General features: G+C 38.8%; 1 protein-coding gene across 2 annotated transcripts; it reads right to left on the reverse strand.

Annotated features, from left to right (window-relative positions):
• Positions 1-270: 270 nt before the first annotated feature.
• Positions 271-19,024, reverse strand: gucy2d (guanylate cyclase 2D, retinal). 2 transcript variants are annotated; one of them, XM_008427654.3, is made up of 19 exons: positions 14,459-19,024; positions 12,641-13,672; positions 12,260-12,561; positions 11,795-12,167; positions 11,621-11,705; positions 11,424-11,535; positions 11,217-11,336; positions 11,033-11,113; positions 10,216-10,392; positions 9,980-10,136; positions 9,731-9,880; positions 9,413-9,561; positions 9,178-9,335; positions 7,580-7,772; positions 6,244-6,418; positions 4,986-5,084; positions 4,213-4,307; positions 4,046-4,128; positions 271-2,447 (listed from the first exon to the last, which is right to left on the reverse strand). In XM_008427654.3, exons 2-19 carry the CDS (start codon positions 13,512-13,514, stop codon positions 2,363-2,365), a joined length of 3,468 nt encoding a protein of 1,155 aa, XP_008425876.1. In that variant the 5' UTR covers positions 13,515-13,672; positions 14,459-19,024; the 3' UTR covers positions 271-2,362. The 2 variants fall into 2 exon arrangements, with proteins under 2 accessions (XP_008425876.1, XP_008425877.1); XM_008427655.3 differs by having other exon boundaries at positions 12,641-13,676.
• Positions 19,025-20,230: the final 1,206 nt, after the last annotated feature.

A 20,230-nucleotide genomic window follows, 5' to 3' on the forward strand; every position in this document is an offset into this window, starting at 1 on the left:
CTTTAAGAGTATTTTCCACCGTAAAGCAAAATCACTGAGGCTCATAGAGGCAAAACAACAACTAATAATTACCCACGACTGTCTTGAAAGATTGGGCTCCCCAGGAAATATATTATTTGTGATGTGTTTAAATGCAGTTCTTTTTAACACTGATGCACCGGCGTCACTGAGCGCCTTTATTGATTCAGGCGACTGTCAGGCCACCACTTGGGAGACGAGCCTCTGCAGAACTGATGTTGGGCAGCGAGTCAGGCATACGAGGACACAATCTTCACTAAAACCATAATTTATTTACAGAGACACACTGAGATCACTTTCAAAATGAACAAACCAGTCCATTCAGTTTTGATGTGACCTACCTGTTTGGCAAATTGGTTATAAATCTAAAAAAAAAAAAAAAAAGGAAAAAAAAAAAGAACAGGTATTGCCTTTAAAATAGGATTAATCATGTTGTTGTTCGGATACCCATCAATGAAAGAAAAGACCACTCCTCCCATGTTGCTCGTCTTGATTCAGGATTTTCTCTTTGTCATGGGTTTAATCGTGCTTGAAAGAGTCAGAACTGCTAAACAGTTAATGATGTGTAATACATCAAATGCAGCCTGATAATTAAGTCATCAGGCGTCCAGGTTTTTTTTTTGTTTTTTTTATGTCTCTAAGCACTAAACTACTGCAGCGAGGTTAAAAGTGATAATCAGCCAGCTGCCAAAAAAAGTCTGCAGCCTGTTTTTAAGAGGAAGTTCATAATTTGACATCGCCTGCCTGCTGATACATCAGTATAAGATTCGTGGCAGACTGTGACTGAACTGGTGTGATTTGCTTACATCTCCAGTTCAGTCAAGTAATTAGGAAATCCAAGCAGAAAAAAATAAAACAAAAAAAAAACACCCTAACTGTGCAGGACACAAGCTATGTACACATTTACATTATATACAAATTAAGCCAAATAAAAACCTCAAGGAGTCCAAGCAGAAGTTCTAGGTTGAAGAAAAGACACTCAGACATTTCCCTCCGAGCGACGGAGATCCTTCGAGTTTAGCCCGCCGAAGCACAGCATGGGAAACGATCATTTCAGCCAATTGACTCTAAAGATCTGTGCATCATTGTGGAAGAAACATGCTGTATTAAATAAAGGACAGCAATCAGCCATGCATGAAGCATGCTGCTGTATCAGACTGCCTATAGCGTGGCGGCGTTGATGAAACCAAGCGGCCACATATGGGATACAGCGCTTGCAGCAGTATGCACACCATCAAAAACTACACTGGGAGTCGCTTTGGAAAGAGCGCTTAAAACGCATGTTCTCAACATGGCTGAGATCATTCAGTAAGTTCTCACTAAATGATAACCCCTGAATGAAAACACAGTGTTAGAGTATCAGGGTAACTAACATGAGAATTTAACATAAAATGGCCAAAAACATCTATTTGATTTAACTGCTTGCCAAAATAAAAGTTATATGTGGTATTTAAGTGCAAGCTAAAGTAGCCATTTTTCAGTCAACAGGTGGGGGGCGCTAGACTCCAGCACTTTCTCTGGCATGTTATTTTAAAAGACTTTAAACCACAGAAGCAATGGGCTGGAGCATTTTGGCAGTTTTTGTTACAGGTGCTGGATGGTGAGAGGGTCCCTGAAGCGTTTTCTGTTCTGTCTTTGCAGATACTTTACACCAGGGGAATTTAGTTTACTTCTTTTGGATAATGTTAGATCATTTCTAAATGAAATGTTACATGAACAGTCTACTCCACTTTGCGATTTGTGCTGCGTGGAAAACGATGGTGCCACAAAAGGAAGATCAGAGTTTCCCTCATCTTCCCGGACTGATCCAGGCGCTGATGAGTAAATTCTGATGAATCTCATAAGTAAATCAGCACTTCTGAAGTGCAGTTGGGAGAACTGAGCTTTCGGGCCGCTGACAAAATCTGATCAATATCTTTATAATGCACAAAATTAGGAATACGTACAGTAAAACAAGCACAGCAACCAAACACATGGTACGAAGTGCTAGATATCTCTTGTTTCTGGGTGGTTGTCTGACATCTTAGACCTGCTACGTGCTCGAAACACCTCCCTGCATTTTATGCATTTTTGGTTCAAAAACAACTGATGTGAAATCAATTGAAGATCCTTTTCTGCTTGCCTCCTTTTTGCCACAGAGAAGTCCGGATTCTTCATTGAAGTGCTGTGATCACACTACAAATGCGAAAAACGCACAATGTGAAAATCACTGGTTTCAGATCCGCTTCCGTTTCCTGGGTTTGCTGCTTCCCGTTACGTGCACGTCTTTGGCGCGGAAGAAGCATGATTTTTTTCTTTTCTTTTTTTCTTCCCCAGATCTTGAGCATCAGCCCCTGATCCCGGCCTAATTCGCCTTCTTCTGTCGATCCAGGAATTTTTGTCTTCTGTCTGGAGGGATCTCTTCCAGCCCGATTCCATGATTGACACCGCTGTAAGAGGAAAAGCAGGTTTTATGCGTCTGTGAGGAGAATACAGGACTAAACAGCATATTCACAGCAGGAGTGAACATTTTTCAACTCTCCGTTTAACACAGTTTGTTCTACACTGAACAAGTGAGAAAACTAATTAAACTGATTCTCACTTTATAATAATAATAATAATAATAATAATAATAATAATAATAATAATAATAATAATAATGCTTATTATTATAATAAGGAATGAAAACCTACACTGGTGGTCAGAAGAGTTAGAAATTAGGATTTATACTCTTCAAAATAAAAGCCTCAATTCCTTGTTTAGACTAAAGCAAAAGCAGTTTCCACTAATGGATCACACTGTCTTTTCAAAACAACACTTAAAGAAACTACTCAAAATATAAGTGTAAGTATTATTAAAAACTATAGCCTACTAAAGAAGGTTCAGCATTACTAGAGAAAATAAACCACTTCTGAAAAAGGGTTTATGTTGTTTGTTCACAATAAAACTCACAGATACTTTACAAGACATAAAAGTCTTAATGAGACAAACCATTAAAGGTAGCAACTGTAAGGCTATTTAATTGTATTTGTTTTAAAATTCCTTTAAGTCACATTAATGAAATAATCTTGGTCAGCAATTCATTTTATTACATATTTGACAGAAATTATTCCAAATATATTTATTTTAAGATTTGAAATGTAATACTTGAGTTGGAATTAAGTGATTTTATTAATTAGGGATCAAATGAAGAAACAAAACAGAAAACAAACAAACAAACCACTACCAGGAAGAATTCTGAAAGAAACTCAGAATAAATAATTGCAGATTCATTAGCTGCTGAAAGACACGATTTTATGACGGATTATATCAGTTTATGTCTCCGAAATTGAAACAGAAGTCTTTCTGTGCACAATTTAAACTTCTAAATACCCAAATTTATAAGAAAAAAATGGATGGAAAGGACAAATGACATCGCTAAGATGGCTTTCATGTCTCTGTTGCAGGTGTACAAAGGCAAAACAAAATTAGCGTAAAAACAATTAAGAGACTAGGTCTTAAAAGAAGGTGATCAGATTGTGTTTGATTCCAGTTGGGTTCTTTTCTTGGTTCTGGTGCCTGACAGATTTATTTCCTAATCAGAAGGTTTTCCTTCATGATGATATTAGGTTACACTCATTTTAACAATTTATTGAGTTTTAAACTAGCAGGATAAGATAGTTGATTAAAAAAAAAAAAAAAAGAAAAAAAAAAAAAAAAAAAAAAAATATATATATATATATATATATATATATATATATGAAATGTGTTCACAAGTGTGAAAGCAAACCTGGTTTGTTCAGAAACTCCCAGATTTACAATTAACGTTTCTGTTACTTAAGTGTATTATGCAAATAAATATGGTTAGCCTTTCAAAAATAAATCTAATATATTCTCTTTAATGTTTATTTATAGAATGTATTTTTGCATATTGAGGTTGAAACTCAATTCAAATTATCTTAAGCCCTTCCAGATCCTTGAAGGGGCCGCAAAATTTTCTATGCCTCTGGACGGAAGAGTTCACAGTTTACCTGAGACAAACAAAGTTTAGGTAAAAATGTTTTCTTACTCTTTGGTCTCGATAGGAACTGGCAGAGGCTTGTTAAAACCTTCCTTCCCCACCAGCCAGTAGGTGGTCTCAATACCTTTTCCCTAAAATCAGATCACAGTTTGCGTTAACTTCTAAAGGAAGTTTTTCTCACGTTATTAAAAAGTCAATCTTTCAGTGGTACATACCTTTAACTCTGTCAGACCTCTGACCTGAATCTTGTATCCCATATTCAAGCTGTTCAGGAGATCAACTGTTGTTTGGTTCACATGGATTCTGTAAGCTATGCATGCAGAAGAAACGTAGTTTCAGAGCAGGGAAATCGCTTTATGACAGATCCACATGGAAACTCTTTTGTGTCAGGATGATCTGTCTTTAAAGATGCTACTCAAATTGCCGGTACTTTGGGACACAGTTTGGGACACAGTTGGGAAGCTGAAGCTGATGACGGTGATGTAAGGTTAGACTGGTTGTTGTTTGTTTTTCCTCCACTTGGTGGCAGTAGATCATTACTGGGCAGTTTCTGACTACACATCTGTTCATCCCTGAATATCCACCATATGGTTTAAATTAGCAAAAGAAAACAACTGGTTAAATTACAAAAAAAAAACTACATCTGACAAACTGTAGCTTCTAGGGAAAGTCTTAAAAATGTCATGTATTAAAAAGCCACACAAGATCTTTCATAGCAAATCCTCAGCTTTATGCCTACATTTGAATGTACACAGAGTATGATTGATATAAATGTGATAATTATTGGCATTTATCCTGAAACTTCAACATGCCCTTTAATTCTGTTGATAGTGTTAAAGGATTAGCGAGTACCGCTCACTTAAAGCCCTGTTTAGCCTGAGGCAACGTGTACTCGGACTGCCACACACCTGTCCTCCGGCCCAGAACGATCATTAAAAAAAGAAAACGCAGAAAATTAATGCAGGCGTCTTCTATTAAAGATACTTACGCAAACTGGTGGACTCCATTCGAGATGTGGTGTTGACCGTGTCTCCGAAGAGACAGTACCGAGGCATCGTCAGGCCGACCACTCCTGCTACGACTGGACCTGCGATTGTCGAATGCGGAGTGACGCATATACGTTACTATAGATGTTTGTAAACGTACGTTTTTCATAAATGCAGGTGGCGTTCTAACCGGGAGAGAACAGAAATGCATTGGGCCATGTCAGAAGTCCAGCGTGTGCGGTGTCTTAATAGGATGACAGCACTCTAAGTGGATAGTGTTTCACTGTTCCAGGAACACGTTTCAGACGAGGATAAAAGAGGTAAAAATATCTCCTTGACTTAGCAGCTTGGGGACTCTGATTCTTCTTTAACTCTTATTCACTCTGAAGTGGAGTTTAGGTTTGTTTTATCCAATATTGCACAGCACCGACAAGTATAACTCTTGGCTTACTGTACTTTTCAAGAGTTTTGAGAGCTTCGCATTAATTACTTTTTTTTTAATGTAACACACAAAATAATTTGAAATACAGTATATAAGACAGATAATATTAAAGATAAAAATTCAAATGCGTCTCCGATGATTTAACTTTTTTAGGGAAGCTTTTTTGAATCCGTGGAATTTCCGAATGACTTTCCAAAGCTTTGGTTCAGTTCCGAGCGATCCTCGCTACACTTTGGCTCAGTGATACTGAGATCATTTACTTTTATTTAAAGTTTTCTCTGAATGACCTGCCATTTTGTTGCGTTTCATTTTATTTTTTTTTTACTTTTGAAACATGTTTTGGATCAGTTTCTTCACTTGTTTCCCTATGGTTCCCTGGTGTTACAAAATCTGAAGTAAAGCTAAACTTTGATAGGATGATCCTTTTTTATATATAATTGTATTGTTTTGCTTTTGGTAGTTTTAGTAGATGCAATAAAAGAAGGGAAATATTTGCTATTGCTGTAAGTGGAGACACAAAGAAGAGGTATATCTTTCAATTAAGGGTATTTTTATTCTCAGGTGATATACCAATCTGAGAAATTAATCTATATAAAAATGTGCAACAGCCAGGCGTGGTAGATAAGTGAAGAAGAGCTTTGGAAAACACTGATCCATTGCTTTTATATGCTGTTATAACAAACCGTGAAGTCATGAGAGCTCGCTGAACACAAAAAGCAGTCATTTGTTTTAAGGAATTGTCCAGATGCTATTTCTAGACGTACAGTTCTAATGTTGGGACTTTATCACTGAACAGAAAGTAGTAGCATGATGCTCACCGGAGTGCAGGCCAACACGGATCCGGAGTTTCAGGTCAGGCATGTGTCTAGCCTTGAAGCTCCCAATCAGGTTCAAAATATCAAGGGACATGTTGGCCATCTCAGCTGCGTGACGATTGCCGTTCCTGGTGGGAACTCCAGAGGCCACCATGTACGCATCGCCAATGGTTTCCACCTGAGCAGCACAAAAACGAAGAGGTGAACAAACACAAGAGAGGGATTTTTGTCTCCACCTTCATTTACAGACAATTAGGAAACATAAAAAGTGAGGAGAACTTCAACCCAATACTAATATGTATCAAATATGGAACATTTGTCTTGAAATAGTAAATATAAATATATCTGATTAAAGAGCTAATTCATGTCCAGCTTTATTCAAGTCCCAAAGGGCAATTATTTAAAAAAAGTAAGAAAGATATTAAACCTCAAAGTTTTAAAAGTGAGGGGCCATACAGCGTGCCAAAATAACATCAAATATCACTCCAAAGATCTGGAGAGTACAAACAGTGCATAGCATCATCAGCAAACAACTAACATCAGTGAAAAAATAGAAATCAGCTAATAAGCCAACAGTCAGATGCTACTCCCCCTGCCTTGTCCTGCAGTAAAAATAACGTATTATGAAGTATTTTATTCCTTTAAAGGGAATATTAATGGCAGTAACTCAGTATTTGTTGCTGGGTACTGTCCACATTTAAATGAAAAATACCAACAGAAACTGTGTAATCAGTTTCAAAATGACAAAGGCTATTTTTAATTTCTTGTTTTAGCTCAAACAAGATGAGTTTCCTTTCCTTACTACAGATAACGTCTATATTCCTAGGTTTTACACTATGTAATGGCATTACAGAAGGTTTTTCAACACTTTGTATCATAAAACACTGCGTGGGAATGGTTGAAATAATATTCAGACATTAAATGGAAATAATGGCCACCAACATATTTTACTATTTTCCCTTCCAGACTACATCAGTTTTTAACAATAAATTAAAAAAACTTTAACTTCATGGTTGTGTTGAATTAGCCTCAGATCAATGTTTGAGTGATTTACACAGGGAAGCCATTTGTGTGATTGAGGTCACAAGCAAAAAAGTGATGATCCACTCATATATAACACTGTATAATAATTAAACAGATAATATAATGCACAAAATCTCTTTAACATGTAAGGGTTATCATTTGATTCCATACGTCACACAATGCAAAATGTTTGTTACCTTCAAAAACATAAAAAAGTAGTTCCTCTGACATGCAAACAATACTACTTTTTAAAAAAAGAAGCTAAATTCAGAATAAAGTCGTATTAAAATGCTGCAAACGGCCCATGAATGCTAACCTTGTAGACGTCGTGCTGTGGGATGATGGCATCAAAAAGCGTGTAGAGATCGTTGAGCAGGTCGACCACCTCGATGGGCTCACTGAGCGCGGAGATGGTTGTAAAACCCACGATGTCACTGAAGTACAGCGTGACTACACTGAAATGTTCCGGCTCCACAGGCTTGCCGAGCTTCAGCGCCTGGGCCACAGTCCTGGAAGACGAACATGAAGACTGAAAGGCGAGCTTGTAGTGCTGACACACAACTCGGTTCTAAAGTAACAATTTGCGTGTTTTCAAAACTTCAACAAAATGTGACTAATTAGCTTCACCATTCATCAATGACCACTAAATTTAGCTGTACTGCAATCTAATCAGACTTCACTGAACACATTAATGATGTTTCTTCACACTAAAGAATGAGTTTATTCGCATTAAGATATTAGCATTTTAGCTGCTAAGTAGTTAGCGCAAGATAGTGCTAGCCATTTTCAGCATCCACACTTTAACAAAACAATTTGCCATAAATTCAACTCGTAGACAAATAACATTTATTTGTGTTAATTATCTTTGTCATTTTGTAGCAGTTTTAAAATTTAGTTGAAATTTTATTTAAACTTTTGAACCTATTGGTTTCCAAATTCAGATATCTGTCAAGTCTTTTCAGACATGACAAGGCTGTCATCTTTACATTGATTCATTCTATTTAAAATAAAAATAAAATTAATTTTGACCCAATTTTTGTTATTATTATTTAGCCTTTATTTTACTACGATAAAATGCCCATTGAGATTAAAAATCTCTTTTTCAAGGAAGTCCTAGCCAACAGGAAGCAACAAATACAACACAGAAAAATACACAGTTAAAAGTTAAGCTATAAAAAACAGGGTCATAGAATCGGCTTCAAGGATTTTTAGTTTAAATTTAAAAGTATTAAAGAAAATGGGTTCAGTTGATCTAAAAGTTTCTTATAACGAGTTCCATGAAGAGGGATCAGAGTGAACAAAATATTACTTGTTTAGTAATCTGGGTTATGGATTATTCTAATGCTACATTTTAGTTGGCATTTATGTTTAGAAAGTAGTTACTTTTGCAGAGTCAAACCCATAACCCAAGCCTGTTAATTTGAGTCAAATGAATTAACACAACCCTCAGTCAGCAAAATAATTCAGACATTTTTGGAGCATAATTATTTATATCAGGTATACATTTATAACACTGATGTGGACTGTTTTTTTTATTTTTATTTTACGCTTCCGTATTATCAGAATAGAAATTATGTTCAATGACATGAAACACAAATGGGTCTTCTGTTGCTTCAGGACAAAGAGAGCCTTGCCTGTCAGGAAGTTTGCGCATTTTTGCGCAAAAATTGCGCAAACCTAAGGTGGCAATAAGCTTGGCACAATAAAAAAAACAAACTGCATTGCCATCAGTCACTTTAATGATGCAGCATTTGACTTTCTATCACTATGACTAAGCAGCATCATTTAATTTTTGTCACTTGGTAGTGAAAATGTTACCTCCTTTGCATCTGTTTTAAGCTATTGTTAGTTGTCAGCTGCAGTTTTGAGTATAGCATCATGTCTTTATAATGTTTTCATATGACAAATACTTACTTGGGCAACATCTGAGCCACCAGTTGATCTGTTTTCTGTCTCTCCAGCTCAAGCTCCTCTGTCCTCTCTCTGATGAGATCCTCCAAGTTGGAGGAGTATTGCTCCAACATCCGCAACATAGAGTCTATAATGTTAGTCTTCTTTCCTTTGTGCTTGAACTGTCATGAGAAGGTTGGTTCCCAGTAAGTTTCAGTTCATTATAGAATCCCAAATGAACATATTTCCAGATTTTTACCTGCTTGAAAATATCCTCAAAGGATGGTCTCTTCTCTGGATCTTCACTCCAGGCTTGTTTCATTAACTGAATTACTTCTACAGGGGCCTCCTCCACTGATATAATGGGGCGACACAGAGGTGGAGGGTCTTTAACCTTGTTGATAATCTCTGTCAACACAAAAAAACAAGCAAAATATTAGACACACACAACACAGAAGGAATTAAAGGGAAAAGTTTTGTTTAAGAGTCCTTGCCTCATGCGAGGAGGATTTTTAGAAAGACCTTAGATATATAAAATTACTTAGAATCTACCACCATCTTGCCTGACGTTACTCACCCTTGGGAGGCATATCCAGCATGCAGAAAGGCGAAGAGCGAGAGACAATCTCCTGCACAATGATGGAGAAACTGTAAACGTCACCAAAGAAAGTCCCTTTCCTCCTTAGACTTGGGTCTCGCAGCAGCTCCGGAGCCGACCAGAGCAAGTCTTTTTATTGGACAAAAACGCACAACCATAGATAAGCAAATTGTCATGCATAAGTAAATAAAGAAAAAAATGTTATTACAAACTTGCAGGTGTTCTCACCCTCAGGTTTTTCGTCATCGGTGTCTATGCTTTGTGCAATCAAAATTTCATTAAACCCATAATCTGTCACTTTCAGCACAAAGCGCCCATCCACCACACAGTTACGGGATTTGAGCCGCCCATGAATGATGTTGCGATGATGAAGGTACTTCATTCCCTGATGGAAGTTAAAAAAAAAAATTACATGTAATGACACAACCTGATCATGCGTAAAATAAAACAGAAGTTTTTCTTACCCTGATCAGATCCATTAACAAGGAAGACTTGAACATCCAGTCAAGACGCACTTCTTCGTTGCCCAGCAAATCCTCCAGACTTCCCCTGCTGCAGTGCTCAGTAACAATGCCAAAGATCCCAGAGTCAAAGAACAGTCCCAGGAAAAGATTTAGGTTCTCATGCCTCATCTCCCTTAGCTGAAAGGGCAAAAAAAGCAACACTTTTTCAATGTTTCACAAAACCACTGTGCTCTGCTCCTTTGTAACCAAAAAGTATTTAGTATTGTTGTTAAATTATTTGGTTTATCAAAGATGGAGTTTACACCACAATGAACACAAGGATTCCCAAGTTCAGCCATTTTGAAATGTGAATACAAATAAAACTTTTTCAGTTTGCCATGTTTTTATGTATAAAGAAATCAAATATCATGGCATCTTCCATTTAAACATGCAATTTAACCTTGTATATCATCATTACTCTAAAATCTAAACATCCAAACGGAAAAAAAACTAAAAAGTTGCCATAATTTAGGAGTTTATATGAAAAAGTCAAAAATTTCTCATTTTAACTTCTGCTTCATATCTCATTAAATCTTTCTCACACATACATCTTCAAGGCCAATGCGCCTACCTGGCAAAAACAGAAAACTTTATTCTGCCAGAGGCTGAAAGAACAAGAACAAAGTTCTTTCTGGCCAGGACATTTTCTTGGACACCTTGGAAGTCCTCATATATCTCTTCTACTGAAGCACACCACCTTCATATTTCTCTGACACCACATTATAGAAAAAGGTTCTGCCCAGAATGTGTCAAGACAAAACTTCAAGAACTCACTTACTTTCACAAAGACTACCTCTGTGCTGCCATTCACACTAGAAACTGTTCCTGAGGGACATTTCTTCAACCAAACCCAGTCACCCTGTGAGATAAAGTAAACATTATTTTTTACATATCAGAGGATCCAGACAGAACTAAAAGTGGGAAACATATCCATTGCATCTGGCGTGGTGTGATTTTCTTACCTCATACACAGCAACGTTTGAACTGTCTGGAGTGGAGGCTAGGTAGCTACGGCCAGACACAGAGTGGTGAGGTGTCTTCATGTCGCCTTGGCTTTTCATGATACTCTCATCATTTAGCTTCTGCTCACAGAGAGGATAAAAAGGTAATTGCAGAGCAAATCATTTGGAAATGCAAAGAGGTGTCAGTTTTGATTCAGTGAGACTGACCCGTTTGCTGATTTGAGTGTTGATAAAAACCAGATCATCAAGAGTCAGGATCACCTTCGATGAGCCACCGTTTCCATTACTCCCAAAGCTGAATCCAACTTTGCCTTGTTTCCTTTGCACAAAAACATCATGTATAATTGAGATCACACAAAATCTGAGCAAGCTGAGATGTAATTTTCCTACTCTGCTATACCTACTTCAAGTGAAGAAAGACGTTTACTAAGCTTCCCACCAAAGAAATGAACAACAGGAATAGAAAAAAGAATGTGATTATATCCATCCCTTTGGAAAGAAGAAAAAGAACAAACGTTTGTGTAAATTACCACATTCATTACATCAGTGTATGGATGCTAGTATGCTAACACACTGACCTCCAGTGCAAGCAAAGTACGAGCTAAACCAGCAACTTGAATCTGTGTAGGGAGTGCTGCCTGCAAAGTGAATTGAGCGACCAAGATATTTCAAGCCTCCTGTCTTGCCCTCTGTGTGGCTACCATGAAGAAAATGTGTGGAGTAGAGCGAGGTGCCCATGCCGCTGTAGTCCAGCACTACATAGCCAGCCTGCATCCCTTCACCATTTCTTCCTGCCTGTAGCTGCTGATTGAATCCTTCAAATTCAAAGCCTCCCTCACTCTCTCCCAGGACGGCACCTGATACCCAATGGCCTCCACTTGTGCGGGCTTGCTCAGCAGCCATAGCAGTATAATACATCATGTTGTAAATGGTGCCAAAGAATGGAGAAACCTAACAAAGGGCAGTCAGACAATACATTTTAGGAAGAATGCGTTAACTTTGGTTTTTCACTTTCAATAATTAGATTCCTCAACAAGTCTTACCTGTTCTGGTGGAGTACTGCTGCGTACTTCATAGGTGTTTTGAGCCTCTCTGAAGGCCTCATAGAAATTGCGTTCCCCAGACTCCATGGTGATGGTGAGAACTCCATCATAGGCTTTTCGGAGCTTGGTATCATTTCCTAGCATGTAGTAGTTTGCGTCTTTGTATGGTAGGGAATACAGAAGTGTGTCATAGGTAATAAAAACATAGCCACGGTCTATCATTCGCATAGCTAAGGCTGTTGTCAGGAGCTGGTACTGGGCTTGGCCACCAATCAGGACAGAGGGCATGCACATGATGATCACTGCAAAAAGATTAACAAAGCAAGTTTGCACAGTTTGCATGGGCTTAAGTTCTTGACTTCTGAGTAAAGTGCATCTTACCTCTAACTCGATCTGCTTCTCTCAGTCTTGTCAGAGCTCTCCGAGGCCCGTCCTTATCGCTCTCCATTGTGATTACAGGGTTGACAGGCAGGCCAAGAGCCCTGAGTGAAGTGGCTAACTCCTGTCCTGTCGCTTCCCAAATATCAGTTTCTTCTGATATGATGGCCACATGAGCCCATCGAAAATACCTTAGCACTGTAAAAATTACATGGGCGGACAATGGTAGTGGTCTTAGGAAGGTAGGGTACGTGTCTCCTGTGTTCATGTTGGGTTTGAGACAACCCCAAGACAGAATCCCAACATCCCACTCTTTTGCATACAAAGCAGCAGAGGAGCAGTAGCCTGGGTTAGCAGGACCCAAGAAAGCAGCACCGTAACCTTCTAGATCAGCAAAGCGAACAAGGGCACGAGTTGACTTGCAGTCCTCATTAATCAAAGTGTAGTCATACCAGTAGCCTTTGTTAAGGTAGGGGTCCTTGTTTATACGGCTGGTGGCAAGGCGGGCTGCCAAGTCAGGGAGAGCCTTAGAGTATAAGATGTCACATGTCCAAGGTCCAACCAGGGCCACCTTGAAAGTGGTTGCCCATGCTTGACAAGGAAATAATGAGATCATGAGTAATAGGAGATAAAACCAGTTCCCCCTTGATCTTCTGGTTTGCTGCACTGGGGATGATGGCAACTGTGGTGTTGATGACAAGGATTTTGATGACAGTGATAATGGTGCTGATGATAGCTGTAACTTTCTACAGCCAGCAAAACTATTTGTAATCACCGTCCATATATGCCTCTTTCTTATCACTTTAACTGAGTGGTGCCTCCATCGAGGGTGGTAGGCAAGGTTGTGCAGACATCGAGGGTCTCTCTGATTTGTCATTTTCACATCCAGCTTCAATGACGCCTCAGACACAGAAGGTGAACTGAGAGTTTACAATGGTAGGTGAGATTTTCTTTGGTTCTGGGATTGCTTCCCTTGGCACTCTGCAGGCCTCTAGTCCAAAGGTGGACAGGCGGCAAGAAGACTCCAAGACATCACTGCCTCCAGGAGACAAGAACGAAAATATATTAGAAGGAGACATAAGACACAACATTTCATAATTCTGTTGGAACTGAAGACTTGTTTTGATTTAATCTTTATAAATCAGAGATGAGCCTTGAAAATCCTTTGACACGATGTCATTATGAATCCTATCAGCATCGATATGGCCTCACTGCTGAGGACGCGCTGCCTGTGTTGCCCCTTGGAGAATTACTAGCATGTGTGTAAGAAGCTCATTAGCTTTGCCAGAGCTAATTCCAGGTAACCATCAGCTAAATCTGGATCCTGTTCTCTAACCTGCTATTTGCTATGCTATCTCCTTTGCCTGCGATTTGGTCTTTTCAAGGTTTTTGTGCCATCTTACCCAGTCATACCTATATGTAATCTGGTAAAAATTAAGGATTCCTTTTCTGAAAATAGTGTGATGGAATTTGAACTGGACTTAAACTATATTAAATGAAATCACTTTTCAACTCTATAGCTAAACAGAAATTGCTGAATCATACCTGTCTCCTGAACCATGTCTGTTGCTGATGAAGTGTGTAATTTACATCTACAAACTCAGAATTTAAAACCTTTTTCCCAAAATATGTAATTAACAAAGACATTTTTAAAGTTATTTATACTAACAACTCTGTAACAAGGTGCTGTTGAATATCAAAAGCTTTCAAATTAAACTTATTTAAAGTGTGTAGCGAGCACCGACAGGCCTAAGCAATGCTACGGAAAATAAAGAATTGTTCACCTGTACATAGCACATGTCAAATTAATGGAGATCTTACCTGGAGTAGTTTTCAACACAGGAGCCATGTCAGGGTTTGAGTCTGTCGTTAAATAGCACCATCCAAAATCCAGGTGAATTAAGCGTACTCAGGATGAGATTATCTTTTGTCTTGCATTGTGAAACATAAATCCTAAACTCAGGTGAGGTACAAAACAAAAATAGAAAAAAAAGAACCACCTGGAAGTTTATATCATTTTTTATCCAAGTTATTAGAAGCAGGTTTAATACAAAAAAAACTTCCAAATTCCAGGGTGTTGGTCTTCTTGGTTTAGTTGTTGCTGTCCCTGTTTTGGACTGGGACCCACCCCAAACCACAGGTACATGAAAAGAGGTGCAACCCGCTTCCAGAGTTTGGACTGGTAAAAATAGATTAGCTTGATGGGCTGAGGGCTTGAGAGAGGGAATAAGTAAAGGCAAGGAAAAAAGTGGGAAGGGCTGACAAGCTTTGACTTCTGAACCTTCTTTAGCTTTTAATCCATGCTAGTGTGGGAAGCATGTGTGTGGGGGAAGCGTAGTGGCAGGGAAGATCACCAGGAGAAGAAGGTGAAAGTACAAGCACACTCACTGTTTCTCACGTGCTGATTTATCCAAGCAACTGTTGCATAGAGTGCACTTATATATGACTTCTAGATAACTGGAAACTTAAAACCTGTTTAAACAAGTCAGTACCTTCACATGTCTGCGTGAAAAAACAGAAACTTTTAGTGACTTGCAGTTCAGGCCTGTTTAAAATCAAGGACAAATGACAAAATCTAGAGGTTTACAACACAACATGAAAGTTAAGTTCGTGGAACATTTTATCCCTTATTCTGATCTGACACTGAAGATATGGAGACACGCCAGAAAGGTTGGGGATAAAATATTAAAAGAGACTAAAAAGAACTATTCCAATCTTTGAAGATCTCACAGAGTGCTATTCCATTCATCACCTTTAAAATGGAAAGAATATGGCAGAACTATGAATCTACCAAGACATCACATACTCCACAAAGCTGATCTTGTGTAATAGTGACAAGTACAAAGCGAATACAAGCCATACAAGCCATAGAAGATCTTGTTTGACGATCACCACAAGCCGTTGTGGTTGTGGGAATGTGGTACAAGTCAGATACGCATCAAAAGAGTGCAAAGGATGAGGTTCAGATAAGTATTGACTGGAGGCTAAAAGATGGATATGTGGTGCTGGAACTGAGGAGTGAAGCATGAAATTATACAAGTCAAAAAGCATGAATTTCTAAGCCTGATAATATGGGGCTATACTACAATGTGAGGTAAGGAAAATCAGTCAATAATTTTCAGGGAACAAGATCAACTTTGAGCCCCGACAAAGTGACCCCCCCCCATTCATTTGGTCCTATAGCAACAAGGGAGATAGCAGAATCTCAACACTTTTAGAAAAGCTTCCCTGTTCTAGCCTCAATTACAACTCAATCTTAAAATTACATATTTCTCCAGGTTTCAACTGGTCAAATTTTGAAATTAGTTTGAAATGAATATCCAAGTGTGTGGAGGCTGGAGTTTGGTAAAGAAAGTATTTAATGGTATTTAACTGAATGTCCAAGGGCAGCGACAACAACCACACCACCGGGTGACAATGGAAAACACAGAAAACAACAGGTAAGTCAGTCTCCAAAGAACATTGATTAAAGAAATAGTGAAGTATTGTACATGCTGTACAGTAGATCCCCTGTATTCACAGCATTTAGGAACCACAACCACCTTCAAATCTGAGAATACTTGAAACCTCCTCTAAAGCTGCTTGATTTCGCAGTACAATACTTTTTGTTCAAAAACCAACAGGTGCCATACACATTGTGTATGGTACAGTGGAAGCCATTTTAGCACTACTGCAGAAGCTAATATATATAGTCTTTCTTATCTCTGCTTTTGGGAATACAGCCAATCAACACAAAGTGCCGATCCTGGATTGGCACCAGCCAATAGCATGTCAAATAGCATTGTGACTGTGTTTCAGCTTCCCAAGCTGCATTTTCTTTTGAAAATTACAGGTATGCTGAACAGGAAAACACTTGAATACACATGTTTACTGTGAGTAATTATAAATTACATTTCTCAGAAAAATGTGTGAAAAGTTGAATTTGCCCAAACTGAACCACGACACTAGGTCGGTGTCCACAGTACATATGCAGGGAAGGTGACAATTACCGAATGGAAGCAGCTTTGAAGCAGAAAACGAGTGTTCCTGTCCTTTTCCATTTTATGGAAGATTTCTGAATATGAAAGTCTAAGAACAAAAATCATATGAATGTTCAGAAAAGAAGCAACCAAAGTACAACCAGTCATGGCAAAAGATTTTTGTTCATAGCCTTCCATCCAACCTGTCTGTGCTGAATCTGTACAATGATGCTCATGAGGCAAAAGAAGTATGGAAGCTGGAGCAAACAGCTGAAAATATCTGGTGTGCTAATTGTGATACGCTAACAGGAAGTTGTTTCTTTGATCAGCTAAAAGGAACAACAAAAACTCTGTTTAAAATGAAAAAGCTGCTGGGAAATAATGCTCAAACATGCACCCTCAATGACCTCTTTATGAAGGCTGGTTGTGGCATATGTGAGGTAAGCGCTGTTCTCATTTGTCCTGTCTTGCACATCCACAGAAGACTTGTTAAAGTAATCAGATTAGTCAGGTGAGGCCTTGCTAAACTGGTCGGCTGCACGCAAGCCTCTTAGTGACATGGCTGACAGCACTGTTAGAGATCACTCCAAAGCAAGGTCGGACAAACAGCCAGCTCAGCAGAGGCAGCATCACTTCACCATACTGTCAGGAGGTGATCAGCACCTACCTTTCTTTGTGAGGCAGTAGATGTGAGGCCACTTGCTTGCAAAACCAGTACTAAGACATTTTGTACAACGCTCAAAAGATACATACTGTCTCAACTAAAAGCATTCCTCTACCTTAATTAATACTTCACTTGAGAGGGATTTTGAGAGGAACAACAGAGAAACAAAAGTCTTTTCCATGATCAAACTTAATTATTCAAGTGATGTAATCTGGCACACTCTCCCAATGACATCACTCCCTCCTTCCAGGATCACAGGATCAACAGCGTGTAGGAAAGCTAGGAGTCTTTACTGAAAGTCATACCAGAGTGTAATTTAGGAAAGGTAATCCTGAGCAGCCTATGGGGAGACCTTTATGTCCACCCTCACTGGCTGCAGAGAGCTACGAGCGCATGTTGCCTCTCCTGGATGAATCCAGGAGGATCACACACGGTGGATTTTCACCTTCAGATTATCCGGTGGAAATACTAATATAACACTTTTTTTTAATTATTATTATTAATTAAAAAAAAAACCTCTACGAGCTTTACTGGTGAGAGGTATCGCAAAAGCAGCTTTACTTTACCTGTGTGAGTTTTTGCTAACAGACACGTTGATGCATCGTAGTCGTTTCAGAGGTTTGGGTCGTATTGACTGTATGCTGCCACCTTTTGAGCAAGTAGTGCAAGTGCAGCGCGATTCTTTTCAAACCTAAGAGGCCGAGAAGATAAACTGACACCATCCGCAGAGGTTTAAATGATTAACCCTTACATAGTAGATTATCTGTCCAGGTTATTTATTTTGGGCACTTAGACAAAAGATACAAACACCAAAAGGCAGCAGATGCATAACACTAATTTAAATGAAGGGTCTAAATAGATGAACAGAGGAACACCTTTCTGGCCAAGATGTTGTTTCAACCACTCAACTCTTTATCTGATTGTAACAGACAAGATCTTAACCTGCTATGCAAAAGAATAAAACCCTCCCTTTCTCCTATTTTGCTATATTACAGCATCAAACTTCAGTGTATTTTACTAGAATTTGTGATAGACCAACACAAGGTAAAAATTAATAATTGGGGTGTGAAAGAGAAAGCACACAGCCTCTAAACATCATTTGGGCTACAGGACTAGAATTGTACACTCTGTGCGCTATCACCATTGTTGTCTCTCTGTCATTTAATCAGAGGCAGTATCAGTTTGTCAACGTACAAACAGTCCTTTTAAATGAACGAGGACTGTTTCTTCTTAAACAAACAGCTGACACATTGTAACTGTGATAGGTTCATAAAAGTCTGGAAAGTGTGGTGTAGATATTTGCTTTACCACTTTACTCTGATTAATAAAGAGGAAAGAAATGAAGAAGGACCACCAAAGACGAGGAGCTCGAGGGATTGGTGCACAGCCAACAAATGTAACTCACAGTAACCTTCAAGTATGAAACCTGCTTTGGTCAACTTAATACAACTCATATTAGCAAAAGCTGTTTTTCCTAGAGTTGTTCTGCTTCATCATCCATATGCGCAGCTCATGTAGGACCATTAGCCATCACACATTCCCATTTCTATGCCCACAATCCATTCGTTTGTGACCCATATAAAAAGCTTGGCTGGGAGGATCTGTTACCTGACAAAATGCAGAGAAATGTGCCTGCAGCTCAGGGAGAGAATGAAAATGGAGATAATCATCCCCACTGATGAGGGAACAAGAGTCAGTGGATTTCAGAGGATAAAAGAGGAAATAAAAACATAAATAAATATGAGGCTCTATCTTAGTGAGATAACAAATGGTGAATTTGAATCGGATTTTGACCTACATTACTTTGTTGATATTATGCAGATGCAGGGTGGAAAAAAAAACCTGATTAGTTATTCAAAACCAGGTCAGTGTTACATGCATTCCAGTAAACAATAGCAGTTTATCCTGAAGGACTTCAACCAGTTGATTGGCAAATTATGCCATGGAAATTCAGGTTCCTACAAAATGTCCACCAGACAAAATCCAACAAATGATTAGAGTCCAGTGCACCACCATGCAGCCAAGTGAAGTAAATAATACAAACAACATGTAAGATGTCACAAAGTTTCAGTACAACTAAAGAGCTTTAACTGTTTAACTGAATATATGAGTCTGAAAATGCACAAAACAATGAATACTCCAATGTTAAACAGATGACTGATATTTTTAAGATTATTTGTTGGCGTTATTTTTGCATGAATTCTTTCCAATGCCGTCCTGTTTTTGGTCGAGTGAATCTTTTTTATTGTTGAATCCGGCAGAATTTTTTATTTTCAAGAGGAGAGTTTCCCAGTTTCAACTGCAATAAATAAACATAACTCAGAGAAAAAGGTAACATGCCTATTTTAAATTTCATACACAATATAAATCACACTTTAAATGAGCAGACACTTGTCAAAACAAATAATACTAGTGTCATAATGGTAAATTATTATTAGCAATAATAATTTAGTGTCCCGGCTGCACAGTGGCGCAGTTGGTAGAGCTGTTGCCTTGCAGCACGAAGGTTCTGGGTTCGATTCCCGGCCCCGGTCTTTCTGCATGGAGTTTGCATGTTCTCCCTGTGCATGCGTGGGTTTTCTCCGGGTACTCCGGTTTCTTCCCACAGTCCAAAAACATGACTGTTAGGTTAATTGGCCTGTCTAAATTGCCCCTAGGTGAGTGTGTGTGTGTGCATGGTTGTGTGTCCTGTGTGTCTCTGTGTTGCCCTGTGACAGACTGGCGACCTGTCCAGGGTGACCCCGCCTCTCGCCTGGAACATTAGCTGGAGATGGGCACCAGCAACCCTCCCGACCCCACTGAGGGACAAGGGTGAAAGAAAATGGATGGATGGATGGAATTTAGTGTCCCTTTTTATTTTGGTCATATGCAGGTACATTTTGTAGTTAGTGTGGAGTTTGCCACTCAAAGTATCAGAAAGTAATGAACCCTGTTTCTGCTTTTGATGACACAAGTCTTTGGTGTGTTGGT

Source organism: Poecilia reticulata, chromosome 14, assembly GCF_904066995.2.
Source record: "Poecilia reticulata chromosome 14, P_reticulata-male-v2, whole genome shotgun sequence".
Taxonomy (NCBI): domain Eukaryota; kingdom Metazoa; phylum Chordata; class Actinopteri; order Cyprinodontiformes; family Poeciliidae; genus Poecilia; species Poecilia reticulata.

Coding starts and splice junctions, on each gene's coding strand:
- gucy2d (XM_008427654.3), bottom strand. CDS start 13,514: ATGACAAATCAGAGAGACCCTCGATGTCTGCACAACCTTGCCTACCAC. Junction 11,536..11,620: donor AACGTCTTTCTTCACTTGAA/GTAGGTATAGCA, acceptor TTTTGTGCAAAG/GAAACAAGGCAAAGTTGGAT. Junction 9,562..9,730: donor GCTGGATATGCCTCCCAAGG/GTGAGTAACGTC, acceptor TTGTGTTGACAG/AGATTATCAACAAGGTTAAA.